The sequence below is a fragment of the Erinaceus europaeus genome, unplaced genomic scaffold (genome assembly GCF_950295315.1).
Source record: "Erinaceus europaeus unplaced genomic scaffold, mEriEur2.1 scaffold_426, whole genome shotgun sequence".
NCBI lineage: Eukaryota > Metazoa > Chordata > Mammalia > Eulipotyphla > Erinaceidae > Erinaceus > Erinaceus europaeus.
The window spans coordinates 1-21,120 of NW_026647781.1; the positions used below are offsets into that span (position 1 = coordinate 1).

At 43.5% G+C, this 21,120-nt stretch overlaps 2 protein-coding genes across 2 annotated transcripts; one reads left to right on the forward strand and one right to left on the reverse strand.

Moving 5' to 3' along the window:
• Positions 1 to 12,214: 12,214 nt before the first annotated feature.
• A4GNT (alpha-1,4-N-acetylglucosaminyltransferase) lies at positions 12,215 to 15,247 on the forward strand. Its single transcript, XM_007538635.3, has 2 exons — positions 12,215 to 12,641; positions 13,960 to 15,247. The coding sequence occupies exons 1-2, from the start codon at positions 12,231 to 12,233 to the stop codon at positions 14,572 to 14,574; spliced, it is 1,026 nt and encodes a 341-aa protein (XP_007538697.2). The 5' UTR covers positions 12,215 to 12,230; the 3' UTR covers positions 14,575 to 15,247.
• Positions 15,248 to 18,033: 2,786 nt separating this feature from the next.
• Positions 18,034 to 18,943, reverse strand: LOC103127758 (transcription factor BTF3 homolog 4). Its single transcript, XM_007538636.3, has one exon. It carries the CDS (start codon positions 18,753 to 18,755, stop codon positions 18,453 to 18,455), a length of 303 nt encoding a protein of 100 aa, XP_007538698.1. The 5' UTR covers positions 18,756 to 18,943; the 3' UTR covers positions 18,034 to 18,452.
• Positions 18,944 to 21,120: the final 2,177 nt, after the last annotated feature.

The window sequence follows — 21,120 nt, forward strand, 5'->3', positions numbered from 1 at the left end:
TAGCCACTGTGTCTCACCTCAGGGATTGAGATAACATTAAAACAACTATTAATTTCCAAAACTGTGAACTCTTACTACCTTACCAAGACACAATTCAACCCAGGCAAGTGAGATTAGTGGACTGAAAATTACTGAGGGAGTGGTCAGGGAGGTGGCACAGTGGATGAAGCATCGGATTCCCAAGCATGAGGTCCTGAGTTCAATCCCTGGCAGCACATGTACCAGAGTGATGTCTGGTTCATTCTCTCTCTCCTCCTATCTTTCTAATAAATAAATAAATTCTTAGAAAAGAAAATAGAAGAAAAGAAAAGTAAAGTACTAAGAGAGGGACCTCATAATAGACCAAATACAATGGTTAAGCCTAGAAGAAATACTGGAGAAATGAACTAGGAAAAGAGTCTAGATAAAAACCCCCTAAAGATAGAAGCACATAAAAATGAAGATAATATCTAAACACTAATTGATGCAATAGATACAGGAGTGAGAAAGCTTTTGAAAGTAATATTATCAGAAATGGGGAAACAACAAATGAGACTCTGAAAGAAAGCACTAATTATCTTGAGGTAATCAGAAAGCTGTAAGCTGAAATAGCTGAGCTAAGAGCACAACTAGCTGAACAAACTAATACAGTATTAGGACAGGGTAACCACCTTGAGCTACAGAAAACAACAGAGGGGAAAGAGAACAGAATACGTGAGGTAGAAAACAGAATTAGTACGATTGAGGATGAATTAGAGAAAACTAAGAAAGAAGTAAGAGACCTCAAAAAGAGATTAAGAGATATTGAAAAGAACAATAGAGACATATGGGATGACTTCAGAAGAAGTAATATATGCATTATTGGCTTACTAGAGGAAGAAAGAGAGGGAGGGGAAGAAAGCATTTTACAGGACATAATATCTGAGATGACAAGTGTTGGTAAGGATGTAGAGGAAAAGAGACTCTGTTACACTGTTGGTGGACATGCAAACTGCTGCAGCCCCTTTGGAAAGCAATATGTAGAGGCCTTAAAGAAATGAAAATGGAAATACCTTATGATCCAGCAATACCACTCTTTTGTGATACACCATGGATTTTGGGACGTAATTAGTATAGGGCTGATGAATGTAGTTAGCATGTGGCTGATGTCAGGCTAACAGACTTATGAAAACCAAGTTATTTAACTTCTAGGTGGCCAGAATTCTGCCCCTTTTCCTGGATCCTTCTTTTCCTATGGCTCCATACTGGCTTAGCTCCTCAGGACCTGCCATGCTGCCTCTCACTGGAGAGACTGAACACGTGGAGCTGAACTTTGGTAACTATAACATGGACTCATGGGCCTGGCTTAGTCTTACCCCTGCTGATAATTGCCTATCTTGCTGTACCTAAAATATACCATTCTATACTGCTCTACCTCCATGTAATAAATCTTTGATTTGTCTGAAATCCACACCAAAACATACCATGAAGTCTTTTTATTATTATTTTTATTTACAATACCACTCCTAGGCATATATCCAAAGTAATTTGTAGGGACGTAGACACCCTTAAGCTTATGTTATACTCAGATAGTCAGGTTATGTAAGAAACTTGGATGCCCAGGGATAGATGACTGGATAAATAAGCTATGGGACATATACTCAATGGAATCCTACTCTGTGCACTTGAAGAAGATGGTATTGTGTACTTTGGGACAAAAATGGATGAAACTTGAGGTGATTATGTTTAGTGAAGTAAATTAGGAGGTGAAAGACAACTACTAGATAGTTTTGCTCACATGTGGAATATAGAGAATTGGAAAATAATAATAATAAAGAAAGTAACTGAACTGTCTAAGACTTTGTGAGAACTGTGGTGGTTATTGGAGAGTAGGAGCACAGAACTCTTGTGGTGAGTGTGATGTGAAACTCTACCCTGTAATCTTATAATCTTGTAAACCACTAGTAAACAACAACAACAACAAAACACTGATTCTCCCAGATACATGGTATTTATAATGCTCTCAGACCCCGTGGACACTTGGCCAAGATGACTCTCATTCCTTATAGGAAGAGGACATGAAACAGCAACTTAGAGAACTAAATAAAAAGTACCTTCAGACTTCCCCTGCACTCAGGCGTGTGGTAAGGTTTTCTGCAGGCTTCCTGCAGACCCTTCTCTTCAGCCTCAAAGTGTGGTATCTGGGCCACAACTGTTTTGCTGATAATAGTGGTTTCCTCCTATCTCTTGCCTTTATCCCCACCCCCTGAAAGTACATTTAAGATGGGGAAAGATAACATGCTAGAGTATAGTGATTTCCAGAACAAATACAGAAATATCTTCCTGATAGCATATAAACCTTTTTCTTTAAAGCCTTTTCTAAAAAAATTTAATCTTTATTTATTAGATAGGGACAGTGAAAAACTGAAAGGGAAGAGGGAGGCAGAGAGGGAGAGAGACAGAGAGAAATCTGCAACACTGCTTCACTACTTTCAAAGCTTTCCCCCTGCAGATGGGGACTGGGGTCTTGAACCTGGGTCCTTGTGCATTTTAACATGTGCTCTCAACCAGGTGCACCACCATCCTGATAAAGCCTTTTGTTTTAATTAAAATTTTAATTGAGAGTGATTCAAGTGTTTTATTTTTATTTATTTTAAATTTATTTTTATTATTTTCCCTTTTTTTTCTCTTTGTTGTTTTATTGTTGTTGTAGCTATTACTGTTGTTGTTATTGATGTCATTGTTATTGGATTGGACAGAGAGAAATGGAGAGAGGAGGGGAAGACAGAGAATGGGAGAGAAAGACAGATACCTGCAGACCTGCTTCACTGCCTTTGAAGCGACTCCTCTGCTGGTGGGGAGCCAGGGGCTCGAACCAAGATTCTTACGCTGGTCCTTGTGCTTCACGCCACGTGCGCTTAACCCACTGAGCTACCACCTGACTCCCTATTTATTTATTTTTTATCAGAGCTTTGCTCAGCTCTGGCTTATAGTGAGTGTTTCAGAGTATTGAACCTGGGACTTCGGGGCCTCAGGCATGAGAGTCTGTTTGCATTACCATTATGCTATCTACCCCCACCCTCAGCAGTGTTTTATAAAATCAGATTTAAGGGTATCATTCAATTTATTTATTTATTTATTGTATATATAAGAAATCAAGGGGGAGAAGGAGATAGAGATGCAGAGACACCTGTAACACTGCTACATCATCCATGAAGTTTCTCCCTGTAGGTGGGCACCAGGAGCTTGGCCCAGGTCCTTGAGTATAGTAACATGCATGCTCTACCAAATGTGTCACCTTCTCGCCCCCAGGGACTTACTTTTACACTCCTACATGGGGTGTGCTAAGTCACCATACCCTCCACCCAAATCCTGTGGCCTGCACATCCTTCCCCACCCACTATTTTTCTCACAAGTCCAACAGTTTGATCACTTTATTCTGCAAGTTCATTTGTTTTATTCATCTATATTCCACATATGAGTGAAACCATCTAGCAGCTGTCCTTCACCTCTTTCTATATTTCATTTAGCACAGTCACTTTCAGTTTCATCCATTCTGTCCTAAGTGATAGAGCATCATCTTTCTTGATTACAGAGTACTGTCCCATTGAGTATATATATATTTCTCATAACTTCTTTTTAAAAGGATTTACTTATTTATTAATGAGAAAATTAGAGAGTGAGAAAGAAAATAGAGTGTTTGGGGATAGGCGCTAGCACAGTGGGTTAAGTGCACATGTGCCAAGCGCGAGGACCAGTGTAAGGATCCTGGTTCAAGCCCCTGGCTCCCCACCTACAGGGAAGTCACTTCACAGGCAGTGAAGCAGGTCTGCAGGTGTCTATCTTTCTCTCCCCCTCTCTGCCTTCCCCTTCTCTCTCCATTTCTCTCTGTCCTATCCAACAACCACCACAACAACAGTGATAGCAGTAATAACAACCATGACAACAAGGGCAACAAAAATGGGGGGGAAAAGGTCTCTAGGAGCAGTGGATTTGTAGTGCAGGCATTGAGCCCCAGTGATAACTCTGGAGCAAAAAAAAAAAAAAGAAAGAAATGCAGAACATGGGGACTGGGTGGTAGTGCATGTAGTAAAGCACATGCTACCATGCTCAAAGACCTGAGTTCAAGCCCCCAGCCTCTACCTGTGGTGGGTGTGGGCAGGGGGAGTCAAAAACTATTGCTACAGGACAAGGGGATTTTACTCTGGCACTTACTGATTTTTTGTGGAAAACATTTTTTTCATTTCATTTATTTATTTTTTTACAATTTTTTTGTTGCTAATGTCACTTCTCAGTGTTGTTTGGTTTTTCTCTTGAGCCACTGTGACACCTGTCTGCACATGCTGGCAGGAAGAGGCAGCCCTGTCTTCCACACCCAGGGGCTTGCTTGCAGGTGTTGGGCTGGGAACTGCTTCTCATTCTGTAGTGTATATACCCTTATGAACAGCTGTCGTCCCTCCATTCATGTAAACCAGCACCACAGTCCCTGTTCTGACTTCAGAACAACGGGAAAGGGAATTGGCAAAGGCGATAAGATATCACACTGTGTTGATTTTGTCTTGTTAATAGCTGAATGCTTTAATCAGTTTATCAGTCCCATTACACCACAAATATGTTAAAAACCGGAACTGTGATCCTAAAGGCTCCAAAGTAAACAGGACAAGCATTGTTGGCTTGAATAGTTCCTTCTCATAATAAATCAGAGTTCAAGAAAGTGACAACATTAAGAGCTGCACTGTTCATCTATAATTCAAGTCCACAAACATTTATTGTTTAAAAAATTCTTTAGTTTTTCCTTCTTGACACAGTGGATCTTTTATAGTAGAGGTAGTTTAAGCCTCCATGTTGAACTATTTCCAGTTGAGGTTAACAGAGGTCATCCACAGGGCTGGAGAGTTTAAGGAAATCTGCTCTGGTTGTATGGTTTTCCTCCCTGCTTTTTTTTTTTTTTGTTTGTTTTTGTTTTTGTTTAATACTAGGTCCAAACATCGAACCACATTGTGAAATGAAAAGAAGACTGAATCCAGAGGTTTTTGTTCTTCCCCACCTTGTTCATTTCTTTGAGATCAGAACAATCCACATAACCTTAAGATTTCATCTGTCAGCAGTAACAACCCAGACTCCAGAAATGATTGGATCAACCAGGTTTACCATTTTTATTGAAAAATTTTATTGCATCCTGATGGCATCTGGAACCTGGTGGCTGAAAAGAGAGTTAACATACAAAGCCAAACAAATTGTTGAGCAGTCGTGGACCCAAAGGTTGGAATAGTGGAGAGGAAGTGTTAGGGGGGTACTCACTGCAAACTCTAGTGTACTTCTGCTTTCAGGTATATATTTTGCACTAGTTTATGGATAAGTGTGAACATATGCTCTCTCTCACAGAACCTGGTCTATATCTAGGTTTTGGGACTTTGTTAGAAAGTGAACCACCTGGGATGGAATTAGAGAATACTATGAAAGGAAAGGTCTCACCCGAGTAATGAAGCTGAAGGGTTGTCATTCCACACGTGAAGTCTCTGGACACAGTCTGAGCTGAAGCATGTTGAGGTGGCAATCGTTGCGTTGATTAGGTTGCGATCGGCAGATGCAATATTATTTGATATGGATTGGGAGAGGCATGCGGGAAAGTGGGCCCTTTCCTAAGGTTCCAGGACTGGGGAAAATATAGGCTCTCTCGTGGAAATGTGAGGTTCCTGGTTTCTTAGGGTTCAAAAAGACAATGGATAGTTAATGTTATCATCACATTATTTGGTAATTGGGTTAACTTTGAAAAGTCCTTTTGTTAGAGTTTGCTGTATAGTACCCAGTATCTTGTATGTAGCTGTGCCATTGGTTGCTTCTGATCTACTTGGTCTAGGCTTTTGAGTCCGCATATCAAATAGCCTATATATTAAAAAGACTCAGTCTGTGTTTTAAACACTTCGAGACATACAATTAATTTTCCCCCTCTCATATTAATTAACTAGTGATTTATATGACTACACTTTACTAGGAGTGTACATAAACACCATTCCCACCACCAAAAGACTATGTCCCATCCCCTCCCCCCACCAGGTTCCAGATACCATCAGGATGCCGGCTAGACTTCCCTGGACTGAAGACCCCACCAATGTGCTCTGTAGCTCTGCTTCCCCAGGGACCCACCCTACTAGGGAAAGAGAGAGGCAGACTGGGAGTATGGATCGACCAGTCAACGTCCATGTTCAGCGGGGAAGCAATTACAGAAGCCAGACCTTCCACCTTCTGCAACCCACAAAGACCCTGGGTTCATGCTCCCAGAGGGATAGAGTATGGGAAAGCTATCAGGGGATGGGATGGGATATGGAGATTGGGTGGTGGGAATTATGTGGAGTTTTACCCCTCTTACCCTATGGTTTTGTTAATTTATCCTTTCTTAAATAAAAAATAAATTAAAAAAGAAATTTATTAGGAAGACAAAAAATTTTATTGCGGAAATTAACATTTTATTGTCAACAGTAAATACAGTGGTTGGTACATGTGTCAAATTTCTGTCTTTTGCAAAACACTCTAGCCTCCTACCTACATCCTTTACCTGCACTGCACATCATGCAGCAAGTCCTGAAAGCCCTTCCCCACCACCTCCCAGGTCCTTTACTTTGATGCAATACACCAAACACAGTCTAAGTTCTGCTTTGTGTTTTCCCATTAATTCTTATATATATATATATATATATATATATATATATATATATATATATATATGTATATATATATATAGTTTATTTTTTAAAGATTTTTTTTCTTTTTTTTCTTTCCTTTTGTTGCCCTTACTGTTTTATTGTTGTAGTTATTATTGATGTTGTTGTTGTTGAATAGGACAGAGAGAAATGGAGATAGGAAGGGAAGACAGAGTGGGGGAGAGAAAGATAGACACCTGCAGATCTTCACCACCTGTGAAGTGACTCCCCTGCAGGTGGGGAGCCGGGGGCTCGAACCGGGATCCTTAAGCTGGTCCTTTCGTGCTTTGTGCCACATGTGTTTAACCCAATGCGCTACCCCCCAACCCCTCCCCATTTGTTCTTATTTCTCAGTTTCTGTCTATGAATGAGATAATCTCATATTTATCCTTCTGCTTCTGGTTTATCTCACTTAACACAATTCCTTCAAACTCCATCTAAGATGAGGAGAAGAAGGTAAATTCACCATTTTTAATAGCTAAGTAATATTCCATTGTGCATATATACCACAACTTATCTTATTATTTTTAAGAGATTTATTTGTTAATGAGAGGGAGAGGTAGAGAGATAGAAACATAGATATGGATAGATAGGTAGATATATAGATAATACACCACAGCTTCACTCTGGCACATGTGATAGTGGGCATTGAACATGAGACCTCATACTTGAGAGCCCCCCACTTCCTCTACTGCACCACTGGGCCACATGATCAGGCTCACTTTATAATGGAGGAAGCAAACGCCCTAATGAGAGAGGCAGCCTGGGGGTGCATGTGTGACTGTTACCGCTGTATTCAGACCCACCTATTGCTCCAGGATAGGTAACAGTTTATACATTTCTACTCCCCTGTCTACACTGGGGCTCTTAAGAGTGACTAGGTTGGCTGGTCCAAATCCTATCCACAGAAATAGAGTAGCAGCTCCTCTAGTAGCAACATTTTGTTCCAGGCTGTTTCTTTATATCAGTGAAAAGAAAACCCCAGCTCAGACTGAACAGAAGGACCTGGTCTCACTAAACTTTGCTTTACTTGAAGTCCTGTCTCTAAGAACCAACCTATATTTTAAGTGAGGGCTGACTATACTCCTATTTCTTTCTTTTTTGTGGTGGGAAAGCAGGAGTTGCTTCTTTTGTTTACAGAGTCAGGCTTGGGGGCCTGCACCTCTGACTCCAGCTTGGTTCTGTGTCACACTCTCTGGTTCTGGATTCCACAGCTCCTGCTTTCCTGCTCTCTCTCTCTCCATTTCTCTCTCCTTCTCCTTCTCCTTCTCCTTCTCCTTCTCCTTCTCCTTCTCCTTCTCCTTCTCCTTCTCCTTCCCCCTCTCCCTCTCTCTCTCTTTCTTCCTTTCTCTCGTGCTCTCTCTCTTTCTCCTCTAATTTTGCCACTAGAGTTTTTGCTGGAGTTCGGTGCATGCATAACTCCAGCACTCCTTGTGGCCATTCTTTTGATAGCTCTTAAGGGACAGAGAAATATAGAGAGGGATAGAGAGCTAGAGAGACAGAGAGACAACTGTAGTACTGCTCTGCCATTTGTGAAGCTTCTCTCCTGTAGGTGGAGACTGGGGACTTGAACCTTGGTCCTCACACTTGGTAATGTTGTGACCCCAACAGGAGTTTGGGACCATTAGCATATGAGTGACTGACATTAGCCAGCGGAGGAGACACAGAGGGGAATGCATAAAAGGAGGGGTGCGTTCAGAACAGCGCACTCTTCTTGGCCAGGCCATCTTCACAGCAGCACGCTCCTGTTGGTTTGGATTTCAGACTCATCCTTACACACAGTGGTCTTGGGTGGTTTGATTGCACAGTTTAGACTTTGTCTATTCTCTTAACTAGAATAATTTCTTCATGATTATTGTGACTTTCTAAATAAATCCCTTTATTGGTTTAATCTTAAATGGGCCTACGTGTTTTTGCTATATGGTAACATGTGTACTCTACTGGTTGAACCACAACCTGATCTCTTCAGAGCTTTTTCAGTCTCACAAAGAGGCTGAGGTCAGTTATTTTCAGCACTGGGTGAGGGACCTGGGGCCCTCAGTGGTGTCAGGCCTGGCTCTGGGGCCTGCAGCCCCTGACTCCAGCTTGGTTCTGTGCCCCACTCTCTATTTAGTTCTGGATTTGACAGCTCCTGCTTTCCTGCACTTAGGGCTTCATGGTGTCACTAGGGCTCACTGTCATTCCTGTGACAGAGACCACCACACCACTGCACTGCTTTCTGCCCCAATTTTTCAGTGGTCCAGGTCATTGTGCGAGCAGTCAGCAGGTGCTTGGCCATGTGAGCTACAGAAATGGCAGGAGCCAGGAATACAGCACTCTCACAGCGGGGCCTCTGGGGAAGCTCCCACAGACAGGGGTCAGAACCACCTCTGCCCCTCACCCCTCACTGTAAGGAACAGCCACTGATCTACATGCCAGGGAACTCTGGACTGATGCCAAGGTCCCCGAGCTCAGAGCTGAGAAGACCCAGTGAAGAAACTCAGCTTCGGCAGAAAAAGGGTGACTGACTCCCTGAGCTATTTCTGGGAAACCTCAATGCACAAGAAGTCGCTAACCAGGGTTGGGTAGGGCAGGAATTTTACCTGCCTCGACAGAGGGGTCTGCTTGGTTCAGACTGCCCAGGAAGGATCTTCTTGTTCACACTGAAGCACCTATAGAGATCTGTGGATGTCTGATCGTGGCTGAGAGAAGGTTCTGGACTGAAGACAGGTGACTTGCTGAGCAGAGAGACAATGGCTCTGAGGAAGCTTTCTAAGTGCTAATGCCAGTGGCAATGGGCAGATCACAGGAGAGACAGGTTTTGGGAGATGTGGTTGCATATCAGTGCCGGGGGAAGGGGGTGAGTATGAAATAGACCTCATGAGACCAGAAGGAAGTTCAGACTCCACCCAGGGAACCTCAGGGTAAAAGGTCTCTGAGACCTGGTCTTGCTATAACTGACATGGAGAAACATTTTTTTTTTTTGTTCTAGATCTTTAATCCCTTTACTAGTGGAGTTTGCCTTTGCTTATTTGTGGTTATTAATTTCTCTCCTCTCCTCTCCCCTCCCCTCTCCTCCCTTTTCTTTTCTCTCCCTCTTTCCTTTCTTTCCTCCCACCATTCTTTCTTTCTTACTTACTTTCTTCCTGTCTTTCTTTCTTTCTCTCTCCCTTTTGTCCTTTCTTCCTTTCTTTCTTTATTCCTTTCATCCTTTCTTCCTTTTTGCCAGACTACTGCTCAGCTCTGGCTTATGGTAGTGCTGGGGATTGAACCTGGGAGCCTCAGGCATGAAAATCTGTTCACATAACCATTATGCTAACTCCCCGTCCTCTTATTTTAAACTGGAATATGTGTTTACAAAATTTGGAGTTACCTATAGTGTGGTCCCATGATTTTCCACATCTCTGCCTAGAATTTCCATGGGACCCTGACTATTCAGATACAAGTTGGTTCTGAAGGTTTTGCGAGGACCTAGTTTTTCCAGGTCAAAACATCCTCTTCTTATCCTCCTGATCTAGCTACAGACAGACAGGAGTAGTGAGTGGGTCACCTGAAAAAGTATGCATGTGGCCCCTTTCTTTGTCCCCCAAGCCCCTGATAGGAGACATTTAACAAAGGGAGGAGCTTCCTGGAAACTTTCCTGCTTCACATCAACCCCTCTACCAAATATTTACTTTCCAATCCAGGATTGTTGGACTGGAAGAGATTAGGCAAGCACAGAAAACACACAGACATCATATATTGTTTAACAGCAAGTTTCTGGCTAAAAGGTAGGCTCCAATTCACTGTGTTTTTTTTTTTTTTTTCCAAGAGCAACATGGGAGGCAAGAAATAGGCTACCACAGAGCTGAGCTTCCAGTTCTGCTGGAGCTCCCTGGAGGTCAAAGCAGCATTGACAGAGGAGGAGGTTCTGTGTGTAGTGGTTAGAGTCTGGGCAGGGAGAATCCAGTTAGTCAGGGCTTTGCTCTCTGCTGTGTGATCTTGTCAATTTCTTCCTTTCCAACCTTCAGTTCACGTCCTTGACTAATCTCCTCTTCCTCCTCTTTCTCCTCCTTCCCTCATCCTCTTCTCTTCATTCTTCATTTATTATTTATTTTTAAATATTTATTTATTTATTTATTCCCTCTTGTTGCCCTTGTTGTTTTATTGTTGTAGTTATTGATGTTGTCATTGTTGGCTAGGACAGAGAGAAATGGAGAGAGGAGGGGGAAACAGAGAGGGAGAGAGAAAGACAGACACCTGCAGACCTGCTTCACTGCCTGTGGAGCGACTCCCCTGCAGGTGGGGAGCCGGGGGCTCAAACTGGGATCCTTATGCGGGTCCTTGTGCTTTGTGCCACCTGCACTTAACCTGCTGAGCTACAGCCTGACTCCCTATTTATTTATTTTTAATTTGATAGGACAGAGATAAATTGAGAGGGAAGGGATGACAGAGAGGGAGTGAAGGAGAGACACCTGCAGCACTGCTTCACTGCTTGTGAAGTTTCCCCTTTGCAAGAAGGGAGTGGAGCTTGAAACTGTGTACTTGTGCATGGTAATGTGTGCTTTACCAGCCGTGCCATCACCTGGTCCCTGCTGATTTTCTTTTTAGCTTTACTAGATCATTGGTAAAATTTTCAAGGTAAGCCACCATTTTTCACAACCAGTAATGTTTTTGCCTCTTCTTTTCTTGCAAGCACAGTAGAAATACTGTCCTCTTATTTCATTGCATTGGTGACATTTAGCAGGACAAAGCTGAGTTGTGACATGGTGATGGCCATCTGTTTCATATTGCTGGCTTTAGTGGGGCTGTTATCATTTCTTCCTTTGAAGTGTGGTGATTGATAGATGTCCTGGTAGATAGCAAGATAGCATTTGTCAGCTCAGAGGTCCCAGGTTCAATCCCTGGCACTGCCATAAACCAGAGATGACCAGAAAACTGCTCAGCTTTGGCTTATGTTGGTGCTGGAATTGAACCGGGGACCTTTGGTGTTCAGGCAATGATTTTTTTTTGCATAACTATTATGCTATCTCCTCAGCCCAGTTTTGAGCTTTAAAAAAAAAAAACCCTCATGAATAGAATTCAGATTTTATCTCATTGTGATCTATTGAGCCAAAATGATCATTTACCTTTTTTTCCTCATTTCCTGTATTTCATTGACAGTTTTGTCTCCTTTCTTCATTGCTTCCTCCCCACCTCCCTTTCTTTCTTCTTCCACAGCACTGCTCAGTTCTGGTTTATTTTGGTGTGGGGATTGAATCTGGGACCTCAGAATGTCAGGAAGGAAATCCTTTTGCATAACTACCATGCTGCCTCCCCAGCCCAACAGTTGTCTTTTGAATCACTACTTTCCTATTTTTGAATCCTCCTGAAATTCTTTAGGTCAACCCTGTCTAGTGCATTTTCTTGTCTAGTGCATTTTCTTTTTTTACTATCTTGGGACACAGTTTATATATATATATATATATATATATATATATATATATATATATATATATATATTTCTAGAAAGCCTAAGCTTGGAAATTTTTTTCTGGTGTCCTTGTGGGTGCTGTCTTTGTCCAGTTTCAGCTAATGCTGTTGGTTTGCAGGCACAGGCACCAGAGAGAGAACATGCTGCGGGAGCTGCGGCTCTCCCTGTCCCTCACTCTGCTGCTGGCCTGCGGCTTCCTCTACAGGTTTGCCTTCAAGCCTCACTGCTTCTTCTCCTGCCGACTGACCTCCCAGTCCCAACAGGAGCTTGAAGTGCTCCTGGGCCAAGGCCACAGCATTGTCTTCCTAGAGACCTCAGAGAGAACTGAGCCGTCCCTGCTGGCTTCCTGTGCGGTGGAGTCTGCCGCCAAGACCTACCCCCAGCAGCCAGTAGTGTTCTTTATGAAAGGGCTCAGCAACTCCATGAGGCTGCCCCCCAACTCCACTCACCCTGCCTTCTGCCTCCTCTCAGCCATCAGCAATGTTTTCCTCTTCCCTTTGGACATGGAGAGGCTGCTGGAAGACACGCCGTTGCTGTCCTGGTATACTCACGTAAGTGTGCAGAGGGCGTTAGAGTGTCAGTGATGGTAGGAGCCACAGAAAGTGGGTCCAAATGGCTCATTTTATGGATGAGTAAACTGAGGTTAAAGGTACACTATCAGAGATAGGAATCTGTCCATAGCCTTTGACTTTTTTTTTTTTCTGAGCTCTGCTCAGCTCTGTCTTATGGTGGTGCTATAGAGATTGAACCTAGGACCTCAGAGTGTCAGATATGACAGACATTTGCAGAATCATTATTCTATCTTTGCAGCCTTTCCCCCGCCTTTTCTTTCCTTTTTTCAGACCTAGGTGAATATAAAGGATGCATTCTATAGCTCACCATCTCCCTGTCTCTCTCTCTCTCTTTTTTAAATTTATTTATTCCCTTTTGTTGCCCTAGTTTTATTGTTGTAGTTATTGATGTCGTTGTTGTATAGGACAGAGAGAAATGGAGAGAGAAGGAGAAGACAGAGGGGGGAGAGTAAGATAGACACCTGCAGACCTGCTTCACTGCTTGTGAAGCAACTCCCCTACAGGTGGGGAGCCAGGGGCTTGAACTGGGATCCTTCTGTCTGTCCTTGTGCTTTGTGCCACCTGCACTTAACCCGCTGTGCTACCGCCCGACTCCCCTCCCTGTCTCTTATCTGGTCTTCTTTCTACTTCAGTGAACTCTGATTGGAGAAATCAGGAGAGATTTAAATTAGGTTTGTTGATTCCTTAGGCTGTAGGTTACCTTTGATTCTAATTTAACCGAGTGAGTTTAAATGTCTTTACTAGGTATAAGATCATTTATTTTTCTTTCTATTTAAAAATAAATATTCATTTATTTATTAACAAGAGAGAAAGAGGGAGGATAGAAAGAGAAGCAGAGCATCACTCTGACACATGTGATGCCAGGGATCAAACCCAGGACCTCATGCTAGAGAATCTGATGTTTCATCCACTGTACCACCTCCTGGGCCACCACTTAGTTTTCACTGACAGTTATTATACTATCTTCCTAGCCTAAAGTTTTAAATTAAATTAAATTAAATTAAATTAAATTAAATTTCCTGATTAGCACAAGACAGAGAGGGAGAGAGAGAACTGGAACATCACTCTGGCACATGGGCTGCAATGCTCCTGAGTTCTGTATCCTCCTTTTCACAGCATTCCTGGAACCATGCTGTCCTCAACCTTTTGTGTTAGAATAAGTTCTGTTAATTTGCAAAACCAGGCCATTGGCAAGCAGATTTGGGAGAGCTGGTGTGTTGCCCTTTTTTTTTTTTTTGTGTGTGTGTGTGTGGGATGGGAGCAAGGGGTGTGTTCTGACTGGGCTTTGCCCTGGCAGGTCAACACCAGTGCTCAGAGCAACTGGTTGCATGTCAGCTCAGATGCCGCTCGCCTGGCTGTCATCTGGAAGTACGGTGGCATCTACCTGGACACGGATGTCATCTCCATTAGGCCTGTCCCGGAGGACAACTTCCTGGCGGCACAGGCCTCTCACTTTTCCAGCAACGGGGTGTTCGGGTTCCTGCCCCGGCACCCCTTCCTGTGGGGCTGCATGGAAAACTTCGTGGAGCATTATGATTCAGACATCTGGGGCCACCAGGGCCCTGACTTGCTGAGCAGGATGCTGCGGGTATGGTGCCGGCTGGGGGACTTTCAGGAGGTGAGCGACCAGCACTGCGCAGACCTGTCCTTCCTCCACCCGCGCAGATTCTACCCCATCCCCTACCCCCAGTGGCGGCGCTACTACGAGGTGTGGGACTCAGACCACAGCTTCAACGACTCCTATGCCCTGCACCTGTGGAACTACATGAACCAGGAGGGCAAGACTGTGGAGAGAGGCAGCAATACCCTTGTGGAGAAGCTGTACCGCAAACACTGCCCTCTGACTTACAGGCACCTGATTCAAGGCCCCAAGGCATTGGGGCCGGGGGAGTTGGGTTCAAGTAACAGGTAGAGCCAGTGTGAGGCTGCTGCTCCAGTTTGGGCCTGGACACCTCTGGGTTCCCACTTTCCCAGGGCTGTGGAGGCCACTCACACACATCAGTTCACATTAGCTTGCTCCTTCTGGAGTAGGACAAGCCCACACAGTAGTGTTCTGCAGAATAGAGACAGGCTTTTATTTCTTATGTAAATAGGTCAGCTTTTTCATTCTTTACTGAGAGAGAGAGAGAGAGAGAGAGAGAGAGAGAGAAGTATCACACCGCTACTGCTATACCACTCTTGGTGCCTGTGTGTTCTACCAGGAGAGCTATCATATCCTGACTCCCTCAGTCAATCAGTTTTAATTGGGTCTTTTCGGCATCCTGAGCATTGGTTCAGGTAGTCAAGATACCACTGGATCAAGCAAAATTCTGTCTTATTTGGGACCAAATCTGGCAAAGGACCACAGACTAAGTGGCTTGAAAAACAACAGAAACTTTGCCCTGGAAGCCAAAAGCACAAGATCAGATTCAGCCCCAGGTCAGGGTGGAGATCCTATTCTAGGAGGCAGACTGGACTGTTCTTGTTGCTTCCTTACACAGTGGGAAGGAGAAGGGTGGTTCCTAGGTTCATTTATTAGAACCCTAATAATTCTACGCCTGAGGACACCACCTTCATGGAGTCCTATATGGCCAACCCCCTAAAGTCTTATTGGGGTTTAGGAGATTAACATTTTATGGGGGGGTGGGACACATTCAGTGCCTTGTGGGGCCCCACAATATCCATCCTCATGGCTGGCCACGGGCCCTCTCACAGCTCCCTCCTCTCTTGAGTGTCTGCCAGTCCTCAGTCTACAGACAAATCACAAAATCAAAATTTAAAGACCTGTGGCCCCTTTTACAGCCACATAAATATTTACCTCCTCTTTTGAGGAGGCCTGAGAATAATATTTCTTCTACAAATCCTCATCAATCAAAGTTTTTTAGAAAGCAGTTGATATTTTTACTGAAATGTAAAATATTTTGAGGCTTCTTCAAATAAATCCTTGTATACTCTCTCATTTCTCCCATAGATAATCACTGTTCTGAATACCTGACAATCAGATTAAAAATACTAGCAACTCACACTGCCTGGGCTAGCTGTTTACTCCCAGCTCATTGCCTGAGCTCTCAGATTCCTGACACCACAGGAATCGAGGCTGGTTCTGTCCCTCCTGGTTGCCCTCTGACCCTACCCCAAGAACCCCTGCTGCTTCTCAGCTCTCCTGTGGTCTCCACAGGCAGGACTCTGGGGCTCACCCTCTCAGAGAGGAGCACCATCACACACTGGTCCTCGCTTCCACATCTGGACAATGCAGGACAAATGGTTGACTGTGGGAATGTGAGGGACTGGTATCAGCAGAGACAGTTAACTTTGGTTCTGGGATTCCCAGTTGGGGTCCTTAGGACAAACCAGAAGACTGATGGTGAGGGTGAGGGTGAGGGTGGTGAGTGTCATCTCCCAGGGCCTGAGACTCACCCACAGGACTGTTATAGAGGCCTGAGCAGGAACCAGGAATCTGTAGTGCAGGCCTGGAGGACAAGGCTGTGCCTTTTGGAAGGGGGTGGCTCCATCACAGGCCAGCTGGGCCTTGTGTGAGCATGTGGTGACTGGAACATGTGTGTGTGTGTGTGTCTGTGTGTGTGTCTGTGTGTGTACATGTGTGTGTTTGTGTGTGTACTCAGTGGTATGGGCGTGTGCACAGACATGCAGTGTGTGTGCCTGCCAGAGCCTTGCCTCCTCTTGAGGCCTAGAGCTGCTCATTTGGATCCCAGATCACCCTAAGGGATCAGTGTGACATTCACAACAGATGGAAAAATAACTGTCCCAGAGGGGCTGAGGAGAAACTAGCCCCAGCTCAGATGGGGGAAGTTGAAAGACATGGGAGCAGGTGACATGAGAGACCTCAGGCTCAGGGCTGTTGGCTCATAGAAATTATCTGGCTGGAGGCCAGCAGGTTGGCTGCACTGGGGTGGGCCTGCTGGAGTGCACTAGGGTGGGCTTATTGGCTCTTTCACCTCTCCCTCCTTGCCCCAGGCCCAGGCCACTACAGGCTGGATAGCTTGCCTGGATAGCAGTCACGATTCCAGCAGCGGCTTTAAGGGGACTAGGCTGGAGGGGAGTTGGGCAGCCCAGAGGGTAGAGGGGGCAAAAAGATTACCAGGACCTCAGGAGCTCTGCCCACTTCACCCTGCCCCATCCCTCTCCCCAACCCCTTCAGCCTATGAGTGAGCTGGGCCTCCTGGGACAATACCAGGAATTCCCCACAGGAGGAAGGGGTGTGTTGAGCCTGATTGGTGGGACCTGCGAGATTGTGGCAGGGGGAAGGGGGAGTGGGGTGGAGGCAGTCCTGGCTCTGGCAGCCTGGGGTATGTAGCCAGGAATGTCTCACTCCCAGCAAGCAAGAGATGCCAGTTAAGTCCTCAGCACTCCTATAAGTTTTTAATTAAATATTTTTCTGATGTATGGCAAATATATATACATACACACACACACACACACACATACACACACACACACACACACACACACACATATATCACTAAACTCAGCCATAAAAAACCAAATGGCCTCATCCAAAAAATGGGGAGAGGCTATGAACAGAATATTCACCAAAGAAGAGGTAGATCCAAAAGGCCAACAAACATATGAAAAAATGTTTCAAGTCATTGTCAGAAAAATGCAAATAATGACAACAATGAGATACCAATCCCCTCCTGTGAGAATGCCACACATTAGAAACAATAGCATCAACAAATTCTGGAGAGGTTGTGGCAGCAAAAGAACACTCCTTCATGGCTGGTTGGACTATAAATTGGTCCAACTTCCATGGTAAACAGTCTGGAGAACTCTCAGAAGGCTAGAAATAGGCCGACCCTATAACCAGGCAATTCCTCCCCATGGGCTATATATGCTAAAGAATCAAACACTCTCATCCAATGAGATCTTTGTATACCTATGTTCATAGCAGCACACTTTGTAATAGCCCAAACTTGGAAGCAACCTAGGACTCTGACAACAGATGAGTGGTTAAGGAAGTTGTGGTATATATACACAATGGAATTCTACTCAGCTGGTTTTAAAATTTTTCTTTATTGGGGGAACTAATGGTTTACACTCAACAGTAATATCCAGTAGTTTGTACATGTGTAACATTTCTCAGTTTTCTACATAGCAATTCAATCCCCTCTAGGTCCTCCTCTGCCATCATGTTCCAGACCTGAGCCCTTCCCCTCTACCCCAGAGTGTTTACTTTGGTGCAATAAACCAAACCCAGCTCAAGTTCTGCTTTATATTTTTTATTTTTAAGCTTCTCTCTTTTTAAATTATTAATGATTTAATATTGATCGACAAGATTGTGGGGTAAGAGGGGCACAATTCACACAACTTCTACCACCAGTGTGCCCATCCCCTCCACTAGAAGCTTCCCCATTCTTTTTTTTTTTTTTTTAAATGTAAAGATTTGCTTTATTTCTACGTGGGGAGGGAAGAGGATAAATAGAACTGTTTTCCAATTTGCTCTCCATTGTATACAAACATACCCACACGCATACATATACATACAAACACCAAAAATACCCCAACAAAAAGGAACAAAACAAAAATAAACAAGAAAACACACACACACACACATACCACCCTCAAACTACACCAATACTTTGTAATTTGACCAAAATAATAGATCCTGGGAAGAAGTGCAAAATGCAAAATCAAATGACTGAAAATGCTGAACAAACAGCATTATTAATATACAAAATATTTATATTATTGAACTAGTAACAGTTGATGTTCTCCGTGTCTGTAAAACTTTGGAACCACATAGTTGATTTGTTAAATCTAGTCCATGACAGCTTCCAAAAGCCAGGAAATATTTTAGTTGGCTTCATTCTTTGATGCCTTGTCAGAATTTTCTACAAGATCTGGAACATCATCATCCTCCTCATCAATGTCTTCTGGTCTTGGTGCTTTGCTATCCAACTCTTGCCTAGGGAACTGTTCGGCTAACTTCCTAAGGCTTGTTAAACTGTCAGCACCAAGCTGACTTAATATTCCAGGAAGCATTTCTGTGATTGGTTTGGCTTCTGCATGACCAGTTATTGCGAAGGTATTAGCAGAAAGGGAAGCTTGGACTTTGGGATTGTTGAAATGAATAACTGTCCCATCATCTTTAATCATGTTCACCTCTTCAATACCAGCTATATTATTCACAGCCAGTTTTTTTTTAGAGAACTCTGAAGTTTTTTGTCATCAGCTGTAGCTGTCCTATGTACCACCTTCTTCTTTCTGCGAGCTGTACCCTTGCCTCCTATCCAGACCTGAGCCTGAAGTTTGGCTAACTTTTCTTGATTCACGCTGTTGGTAAATCTGAAGCAGGGAGGGTCCTCCAACACCAGCACGCGGCAAGAGCAAGATGGCTGCCTCAGTCGAGGAGACAAGAAAAAAACATTTAAAAAAAAATATTTTTATTTATTTATTTCCTTTTGTTGCCCTTTTTTTTATTATTGTAGTTTTTATTGTTGTTGTTAGTGATGCTGTCATTGTTAGAAAGGACAGAGAGAAATGGAGAGAGGAGAAGATAGAGAAGGGGAGAGAAAGATAAGACACCAGTAGACCTGCTTCACCACTTGTGAAGCAACCCCCCCGCAGGTGGGATCCTTATGCCCGTCCTTACGCTTTACATCACATGTGCTTATCCCTCTGCACTATCTCCCGACTCCCAGCTTCCCCATTCTTTATCCCTTTGGAGTATGAACCATAGATCTTTATGGAGTTCAGAGGATTGGAGGTCTGTCTTCTCTGCTGGACATGGGCATTGGCAGGTTGATCCATACCCCCAGCCTATCTCTACCTTTCCCTAGTGGGGTAGGGGCCTGGAGAGGTGGAATTCCAGGACACACTAGTGAGGTTGTCTGCCTAGGGAAGGCAGGTTGGTGTTATGCTACTATTTTTCAACTTCTGTCTATGGATGAGATCATCTGATATTCATCCTTTTCTTTCTGACTTATGTCACTTAACATCTTCTTCTTCTTCTTCTTCTTCTTCTTCTTCTTCTTCTTCTTCTTCTTCTTCTTCTTCTTCTTCTTCTTCTTCTTCTTCTTCTTCTTCTTCTTCTTCTAGTGTTTGCCCTTCTTCCGTAGCCAGTCAACAGCGTCAGGTTGAGCCTGATGTAAAGTTTCGAGACCTCCTTTGAATCTGGAGAGGTGGCAGTCGTTGACTATGTCACTTAACATGATTCCTTCTAACTCTATCTGACATGGGGTAAAGAAGGTGAATTCACCATTTTTAATAGTTAAGTAGTATTCCATTGGGTATATATATATATATATATATATATATATTATATATATATATAATAGATGAAGTAATATATATATATATATATATATATATATTACTTCATCTATTGTTGGACAGCTGGATTGCCTCCAGGTTTTGACAATTAGAAATTATGCTGTTATGAACATAGGCATACACAGATCTTTTTGGATGGGTATGTTTGGTTCTTTAGGATATATGCCCAGGAGAGGAACTGCAGGGTCATAGTAAAGGTCCATTTCTAGCCTTCTGAGAGTTCTCCAGACTGCTCTTCACAGGGATTGGGTCAATTAACATTCCCACCAGGAGTGCAGGAGGGTTCTTTTGTCCCCACACCATCTCCAGCATTTGTTGCTGCTACTTTTTCTGATGTATAACAGTCTCACAGGAGTGAAGTGGTATCTCATTATTGTCTTTATTTGAATATCTCTGACAATGAATGACTTGGAGCACTTTCTCATATATTTGGTGGCCTTTTGGATCTCTTCTATGGAGAATATTCTGTTCATATCCTCTCCCCATTTTTAGTTGGGGTCATTTGTTTTCTTGCTGCTGGGTTTGGTGAGCTCTATTTTTTTCTTAATTTTTTGTTGGTGGATCAGTGGTTTGTAGTTGTCAGTAAAATACAATACTTTGTATATGCATAACATTTCCACATAATAATACAACCCCCACTAAGTCCTCCTCTGCCATCATGTTCCAGGACCTGAATCCTTCCCCCAACTCCAGTCTTTTACTTTGATGCAACATCCAGGAACAATTTATACATCATTACCACCAAGGGCAACAGGGTGGGCATGAATCAAAGGCTTTGGGAGTCAAACAAGACCTAATTGGAATTTTGATTATTTCTTCTTTCCCCATTCCTTCCTTCCTTTATTTCTTATTTTCTCTTTTGATAGAGATAGAAAAGGACACACACACACACACACACACACACACACACACACACACATACACACACACACACACACTACACCAAAGAGGCTGTCTTCAATGCAGTGTGGGCCAGGCTTGAACCTGAGCCACTCACATGGCAAAGCAGTGCACCATCTAAGTAAGCTGTTTTGATGGCCTGAGATCTTGACTTGTTAACGGTGTTCTAGGGCTGTGAGGCAGGCATTTAGCTTCTCAGTATCTACTACATCTGTCAAGTGAGGTGACCCATAGGTCACCCATCTTAGCTATGTTTGTCATATAGCTTCAAGTGAGGCTGTATGACAAA

Coding starts and splice junctions, on each gene's coding strand:
- LOC103127758 (XM_007538636.3), bottom strand. CDS start 18,755: ATGATTAAAGATGATGGGACAGTTATTCATTTCAACAATCCCAAAGTC.
- A4GNT (XM_007538635.3), top strand. CDS start 12,231: ATGCTGCGGGAGCTGCGGCTCTCCCTGTCCCTCACTCTGCTGCTGGCC. Junction 12,642..13,959: donor TGCTGTCCTGGTATACTCAC/GTAAGTGTGCAG, acceptor TTGCCCTGGCAG/GTCAACACCAGTGCTCAGAG.